At 55.6% G+C, this 7943-nt stretch overlaps 1 protein-coding gene across 1 annotated transcript; it reads left to right on the forward strand.

Moving 5' to 3' along the window:
* The first annotated feature begins 401 nt into the window (after nucleotides 1-401).
* PSMF1 (proteasome inhibitor subunit 1) lies at nucleotides 402-7536 on the forward strand. Its single transcript, XM_009093050.4, has 7 exons — nucleotides 402-580; nucleotides 1603-1755; nucleotides 2286-2368; nucleotides 2948-3124; nucleotides 4286-4339; nucleotides 6185-6343; nucleotides 6468-7536. Exons 1-7 carry the CDS (start codon nucleotides 452-454, stop codon nucleotides 6517-6519), a joined length of 807 nt encoding a protein of 268 aa, XP_009091298.1. The 5' UTR covers nucleotides 402-451; the 3' UTR covers nucleotides 6520-7536.
* Nucleotides 7537-7943: the final 407 nt, after the last annotated feature.

The raw sequence follows: 7943 nt of genomic DNA on the forward strand, positions 1-7943 counted from the left end.
ACCACTAACCCTTCTTGTCAAGAAATTTTCCCTAATATCCAAAGTAAACCTGCGCTGGTACAACGTGAGGCCGTTTCCTCTTGCCCTGTCCCTTGTCCCGCCGTAGCAGAACCTGACCTCGACCCGGCTGCACCCTCCTGTAAGGGAGCTGTACATAGGTCTCCCCTGAGCTCCCTTTCTCCAGGCTGAGTGCCTCCAGCTCCCCATCTGCTCCTGGTGCTCCAGCCCCTTCCCCAGCTCCATTCCTTTCTCTGCTCCAGCCCCTCAATGTCCTTCTTGTCCTGGGGGGCCCGAAACCGACCCCAGAACTCGAAGAGCCTCAGCAGCGCCGAGCACAACAAAACAGGCACTGGCCTCGCGGCCTCAGGAGGAGGCTCGGGCCCAGCGCAGCGGACGGGGGCCCTCTAGCGAGGGGCGGTGCGGCCCCGGCTCCGCCCCGGCCGCAGCAGCCATGGCCGGTTTGGAGCCGCTGTACGCCTGGGCAAGGCCCGCCATCTCCCGTCCGCAGGACGCTCTGGTCTGCGGCATCCACTGGGAGCTGATTCGGCACGGCTACCGCTGCCTGGGTACCGGCGACCAGGTACGGGCCGAGCTGCGGTGAGCCGCCGCAGAGGCCTAGTAGGCCGTGGTGAAGCCTCGGCCTTTCCTAGCGCCGTTCGCCGGCGCCCTGCGGTCGAGCCGGGCGACCGCTGCCTGGGCCAAGGGAACCGGGCGGCGCCGGCGGTGTTGGGGGCACCCAGGCCGGTGCGGGGGCCGAGGGCCCTCAGTACTGCTGTGGGGAGCTGCCGGGCTGGGGGTGTCCCGTTGCTGGAGGGTCCCGGTGCTGTACGGGGGCCCCGCTCTGGGGATAATGGCGAGAGAGGATCCCAGTACTGGGGGCGCCGAGGGTCCTGATGCTGGAGGTGGTTTGTGGGATGTCGCAGGACAGGAGATCCTGATGCTAGTGCGATCAGTATAACTCCGGGAAGCGAGTTAGGGTGCTAAGTGGAGCTTGGTGGTGAGGCAGAAGTCTGTAAGAAAAGGGAGGTGTCCAGTTCAGTGCAGAGGAGGAAATGTATTGGGGCAGTATCAGATGGGGGTCTAGTGAATTGGCATCTCGATGGGTGTTGGGTCAGTGCCTGATGTGGTGTTGGAGGGTAATGGGGAGTGCAGGGCACTGTCACAGCAGAGGACTCTCCCCAGTACCATAGGAGGGGACAGTGTAGGGCAAGGTCCCCCTAGGAAGCACTGATGTGGGGCTGGGACAGACATAATGACAGCCTTCCCCCATGCCCCAGACAGCTCTCTATCATGCGGGGGAGGTGAAAGGTGTCTGACAGGGAAGAACATTGTCTCCTGTGTGGGTATTTGTGACCTTCTGCTGCTGGTCATGTCCTCCTCTTCCAGTGCAGGGATTCTGTGGAAGGCTGGTAAGCAGGCAGGGCCAGCCTGTAGGAAATCCCTGTTTGTCCTGTCAAAACCTGGAAGGCATTAAGGGATACCTTCCCAGAGACCTCAGTTCCCTCCTGTATCTCCCTGTGCAGCCAAGACAAGACCCCCAGCCCTAGGAGGTCATGCTGGGCTCCTGGGCAGGATCTCAGCAGCCCATCTGTTCCATTGCAGCCAGGTCCTGATGAAAGGAAGTCAGAGCTGTTGCCTGCTGGCTGGGAAGCCAACAAGGAGGTGTATACACTGCGCTACAAGTCCACAGATGATGCCTATGAGCTGCTGCTGAAGGCCATCATGGTGGAGGACAGTATGATCCTCAATGTCATGGTGAGCACACATGGGGCCCCTGTGGGTTTGAAGTCCTTTGGCTGAAAAGAACACCAGAGGCAGTTCCTTAAATGTTGGTTTTTGCTTGTTCTGCCTGGAAAGTGGTGTTTGTCCTTCGGGATAGGGCAGACCCAGGGGGTGTCAGATGTGGCCCAGCATGAAGCTGGTCAAACCCTGGCTGTGTCAGGGCAGGCGGACAGTTGGCCTTGAACAGTCCAGTGCAAGAGCTGCCCTGCTTCTGTCCCTTTCCCAGCTCAGGACTTCTCTGCAGCCCCCAACAAGCAGCTGCTCCAGGTGGCTTTGCTCAGTATTCCACTCTTTGCAGCCTGAACTGGGGAGAGGGAGCAAGGAAAATCTTGCTGCACACTGGGGTTTGCTCTTGGGGATTCAGGCACAGCACAGGGATATGGTGGGAAGCAGGTGGACCCCCATTCCTTGTATCCCAAGCCTGGGGCTGATTTTGTAGCCTCTCTGTCCCTCATTCCCAGCTCTGCCAGGCTGCTCACTCTGCTTTACCTGTGCTTTTCCAGGATCGCAGATCTCAGAAGGTCGCAGATGTGACCTTGGCAGTGGCTGACTACATCAACCCAGAGCACCTGGACGATTTCCACAAGTAATTTCAGTTACCTGGAATTTTCTGCAGGAGCAAATTTCCTACTTGCATGGAGAGGGGGGCAGAAATCAGGTTGGGAGGAGCTGGGGACTTACTCCCCAGTTCAAAACCAGGCCAGCCCTGAAATGCAGCCAGAACTCTGTTCCCTGCCTTCCTCTGCACTGGCACAAGAGATATAGAGGACAGTGGGATCATGGGTTGGAGCCCAGGGGAAGGCCACCCCACCTGGGAATAGGCCAGGCCAGCACATTTATTTCCAGAGCACTGTGCTGGGTGGACACTGCCCAGGAATGTGACAGCTTCAGCCATATCCACAGTGTCATGTGCTTTCCTCCAGTGCAGACTGGTTGGGTTGGAGCAGAAGGGAGTGGCTGGGTGGCACTGAAATGGGGTAAAGGCTTTGGTGCCCTTGTGTGCTGTTACCCCTTCCTGTCCCCTCTGTCAGTGGGGGACATGTTTTGTGCCAGGGACACTTTGGGCTTGTCTGTCCCCTCCCCGTGCCTGTTGCAGCTTGTCCAGCACCCCGTGTCCTGGTGCCATGGCCACCCCACCCCACTGCCTTTCCTCTCCTTTCTGCAGGGTGTACAAGAACACAGAGGAGCTGAGGACAAGAATCACTTCAGGCATCATTGCTCCCCTCGGGCCCCCTTCAGGAAAGGCCAGAAAGGAGCCTGAGTCCAAAGAGGATGTGCCCTGGGATGAGAACCCGCTTCGGCTCCCTCCCCGGCAGCCGATGGGCGCAAGGGCCCCACACAGGTGAAGAAAGAGTGCGTGGCTGCTGAGACCCCCCTGTTAGAGGGAATGTGGTCCTGGCACAGCTCCCCAAACTACACATAAGGTCCCTATCTTGCACACGTGAGATGGGGAGTGGAAAGGATCCAGACCTTCCCCAGCTGGATCAGCCTGGGCACTTGGGTTTGTTTGGTTGTTGGAGAGGGATGGGCTATTCTGGAGCTGTGTGTTGGACTGACAGACCCAGAAGGGAACAAGCAGGGGCTTGGGCTGGGAGGTGAGGTGTGGGGTGAAGGACAATGGCCCTGCTCCTGCTGGCTGAGGGACCATCAGGGCTGGCAGAACAAGGACACCAGTGGGAAGGACAGTGCCATTGTGTGGCTGAGCAGCTTTTGGGAGGGACACCAGAGGTGTACCCAGCCATGGTGGGATGCAAGACTTCCTGTTCTCCTGACCCCACTTTGCCCTTGGAGCCATTGCTGGCAGTGCTGGGTAGAGGGGACACATAGCACTTGCTTTGCCATCCATTCCTGGCTTCTTCCAGTCATCCCTTGTACGAGGCAGGTGGGTTCCCTTCTCTCATACACACACTGATCACCTTTGGCTGGAAGTCAAGAGACACTGCAGTGGCTCTGCCAGCTGTAACTTCTGGTTTGTGTGTCACCCCACTGCTGTCTGCTGCTACTCAGGGCGCAAGAGGCTCCATGGAGAGGCTTGGGAAGACAGGCTGGAGCTGGGCACTGCTCTGAAATCATCTTATTGGCCTGGATTACTGACAGGGAGATGTGCCAGCTGGCTGCAGGCCCACCACCCCACTGTCCCCACACTCCTAGAAGTGGGATCGTGTCTCTGGCTGAGACATGCTGGAGAGTCTGGCCTAGCCCAGCACTGCTTAGGGATCCCCTGAGATGGAAATTCCCGATATACGTGGACAGCTCCTACTCCAAGCAGTGGGAACAACAGGGCTCCCTTTATCTCAGTAAGCTGCTGCCATACACGTTGGTGTCCTCATCCAGCATTTCCTGGAGCAGGAAATGCTCCCAATGGCAGCCCCCTCGTGCAAGGTCCCACAGATCCCAGGGCCTGCCAGGTGCTGCACTGTTTGCCATGGGAGAGCACCCGTGGGCACAGCTGCATGCAGCTTCTCTGCTGTTCCTGAACGTTTTTCTGTGTCCTATGTCTCAGGCCTTCCCCCTTGAGTCCCTTTGCTGTTGGTGGAGAAGACCTGGACCCTTTTGGGTGAGTATGGCTCTTGAAGCACATCCTGCTCTGCCTTTGGGTGATGTGGGGTGGTTGGAGACCACCAAAACAGTATCCAGCCAAGTGTCTCTGAGTGGGGGCAGTTGCTCAGTGCAAATTGTGAGGGACCAATTGACAGTTGGTAAAGCTCAATATGGTTCTAATATCGTAATAAGATCCCGTCTCTTGCATAGATGATAGGTTGCAATCTGTGTCTGTTTAATAATCAGCTTGTATTCATTTAACACACAGTAATTCCTGCAGTAAATCAAAGCTGAATATGTCGTTAAGTGAATGTAAGCCTCTAATTTAAACCGTTACCAGCTGCTGTGTCTCCAGCCTAGCAGTCTGCAGAAGGGGAGGCTGAAGGCTGAGTTCACAGATTCTCAAGTCCTGTTTCAAGCCTCCCGGCTATCTGAGGCACTTGGAGAAAGCCTGGGCAGAGGCTGGGCTGTCTGGGAGGCTGAGCTTCACAGATATATCCTTGATATTTGGTTTGCTCAGGCAAGGAGAACCTGTCATCTTCCACTCCAGTTAAAAGCACACAGTCAGACAATAACCAGCTTGTGGTGTCATTGTGGAGTGTCCTGCAGCCCAGAGGAGACTCCTCTTTGGAACCACTCTCCTGTGGGGATGGCATTTTTTCCCCTCTTGCAAGACTTGTTTCTCTGAGGGTTTGTCTAGAAAAAGGACAGCTAAAAATGTCCCTGCTCAGCTGGAAAGAGAGGCCTAGAGCTGAGGGGACTGGAAAGAAACCTGATTGCACCAGGAGAGGGGATTCATTTTGGGGGAAGGGTGTCCCTGTTTCTCTTGCTGCCTCCAGCGCTTCATCAGAGATTTCTCTATAAATGACAAAAAAAGATGGTAAATGGAAGCAGATTTGTGTGCTGACACCTGCCAGTGCTGGGACTGGAGACCCAGACTCCTAGGAATATGCTCATGGGACCTGGCTGTCCCGGGGCACTTTGGGCAGCTGTTCTAGCCTAATGGAACTCATTAGCACGGTTGTTAATGACTTGTATGATGGCAGCGGTGTCCGGAGGCTCCAGCCGCATTTGCACAAAGCCAACTGTGAGGAATGGCACTCGCAGCGTGGGGCAGCTCCAAGGAGCCGCCATGGTCAGCAAATGACTTCCAGGCAGTTCTTTGGAAAGGCTTGTGGGAAGCCAGCTGGCTCTTGCAACACTGCACAGGGCAGGATGGGAAGCAGGGATGGAACATGGGTCTGCAGAGAGGGCAGGCAGGTCTGGTGCTTCTTGAGGGAACAGCCAGCACCTCTGCTGTAGAGATTGGCTGAGAGAGCTGAGGCTGTTCAGCCTGGAGAAGAGAAGGCTTCAGGGACACCTTAGAGTCCCTTACAGTGCCCAGAGGAGCTCCAAGAGAGCTGGAGAGGGACTTTAAACAAGGGCCTGAAGTGACAGAACAAAGGGGAATAGTTCCCACTGACAGTAGGCCAAAGTAGATTGGATTTTGGGAAGAAATTCTTTGCTGTGAGGATGATGAGACCCCAGACCTCTGGTTGTCCAGAGAAGCTGTGGCTGCCCCAGCACTAGAAGTATTCAGGATTGGATGGGACCTGGGACAACTTGGTCTAGTAGAAGATATCCCTGCCTGTGGCTGGGGGTTGGAATGAAATGAGCTTTGAGGTCCCCTCCTACTCAAACAATTCTGGGATTTTCTGCAGGGCTCTCTGTCTTCCTGCCATGGGCTGCCTCACTGGCTGGTCTTGGGAGCTTTCCTTCCCACATGCCGTGTGTCAGGTTAACCCCATGTTCCCATGCTCAGCATTTCTTCACTTCTCTCCAGTGCCAATCTCATTTCATTCTCTGCCTTTTCTTTCTCCAGAGGTCGGAGTGGTGGAATGATTGTGGATCCTCTCCACTCTGGCATCCCGCATCCTGGCATTGACCCGTCCTCAGGCATCCCAGGCCGGCTTCCCCCAGGAGCTGTTCCACCAGGCGCCAGATTTGACCCCTTTGGCCCCATAGGAGTTGGGCGATCCGGGTAGGTCCTTGGCCATGCTGGTATTCCAGCCTGCTTCCAGCCTGCCACTGGATCCCAGTTCATCCCTGTTGCTGCAGGCCTGTGCTCTCACTTCTGTTTGACTCTGCTCTAAATTTTTTTCCAGGCCGGATCCTGACCACCTTCCTCCTCCAGGCTACGATGACATGTTCATGTGAGGAGTCACCACGTGACTTCCCAGTTTTCTGGGAAGCAGGGGCACTTTGCCTCTTCACTCCTTATCAGATGGATGTGATCTTTCCAGCAGCGTTTTCCTTTTCTCTGTTTTGGGTCACATTCCCTTGTGTCCCATCAGCTATAAAGGCTTCCCTGTTTGCAGAACGGAAGAGGAGGCAGTAATAGGTCATTTCTTTCTCTGCTCCTCTGAGGGTGCCTGGCCATTTGCACCCAGCAAGGTGGGAGCATGGGGTGTGGCTCTCTGGGAACAGCCTAGGTGCTGTGGGATTTCTCTGCTTCTCTGGGGTGGCAGAGCTTGCTGCTGGGGTCCCACAAGTGTTGGGAGTGAGAAAGGAGTTGGCTCCTCGCTGCTCTTCTGCAGGAAACCACAGGAACGTCCTGAAGGGGACAGCTGGAGTGGGCTCCCCACAGAGTGAGCTTCTCTCTTGCTCTGTATCTGAGCAAGGCGCATATTGAAGGGCTGCAAAGCCCAACCCATAGGGTCTCCATGGGCAGACCCCCAGCAGCAGCTGGGATTACGGCTGTGTCTGCTGGCTTTGAAGAGCAGCACCAGAAAAGCCTTTGATGTGCATGAGAAGAGACATAGATTGAATTCCTGGCTCACCTTGCCCCCTCTCTTCCCTGAAGCCATGGTGGTTTTCATTCCTGGGGTGTCTGTGAAGCTCTGCAGGCAGTGTGGCGAGGGGTGCCCACTGGGCACTGCATGGATCTGGAGTAAGAGGGAGGGAGCTGTGCAAAAGAGGTTTCTCAAACATGTTTTCCTTCTGCCAGTCTTGTTACGTGTGGCTCTGCCTGGCTGGCCTGGGGTGGATGGGTAAGATCTGCTTGGCTTAGGCTCCTCAGCTCTCTAGAAACCTTCCTTCCCTACTGATTCCCCAGCTCAGTTGATTTGGGCCTGCAGCTCATCTCTCCTGTCAGGGGCACAAACTGTTTTTCTTCTCATGTTTGATCTCTTGGAAGAATGTTCATAAGGCTGAAATAAAAACCTGACAACAGTGTTGGTGCTGGTGCGTACTGGGGTGGCCCCTCTGTTCCCTGCTGTGCAAAGGGAAGCCCCAGAGCCCTTCCTGAGGCAGAGGATTCATGTTGGGAGCCTGCTTTGTACCTTCCCCTGAGCAGCAGCGCTTTTCCAAGAGGATGTAACTGTATTAGGAAAATGAAGTGGAGAGCAGCCCAGCCCTGCTCCTGCAGTAATTGCCTCTCCGGGGCATTGAGTGCTGTTGGAACACTGCACGCAGCTGCGTTGGCAGAAATATAAAGGGGGAAGGGATCCCCCCATCTATCTCTTTTCCCAAAAGGCTTTTTCCTTTTAAAACCTCTTTGCCTACAAATGCAGTTAATAAAGCTGTGTTATGGTGTGTACCACCCTGGGCCCTGCACATGTGGGAGCAGGGAAGACCAGCTG

Source organism: Serinus canaria, chromosome 20, assembly GCF_022539315.1.
Source record: "Serinus canaria isolate serCan28SL12 chromosome 20, serCan2020, whole genome shotgun sequence".
NCBI classification, from domain to species: Eukaryota; Metazoa; Chordata; class Aves; order Passeriformes; family Fringillidae; genus Serinus; species Serinus canaria.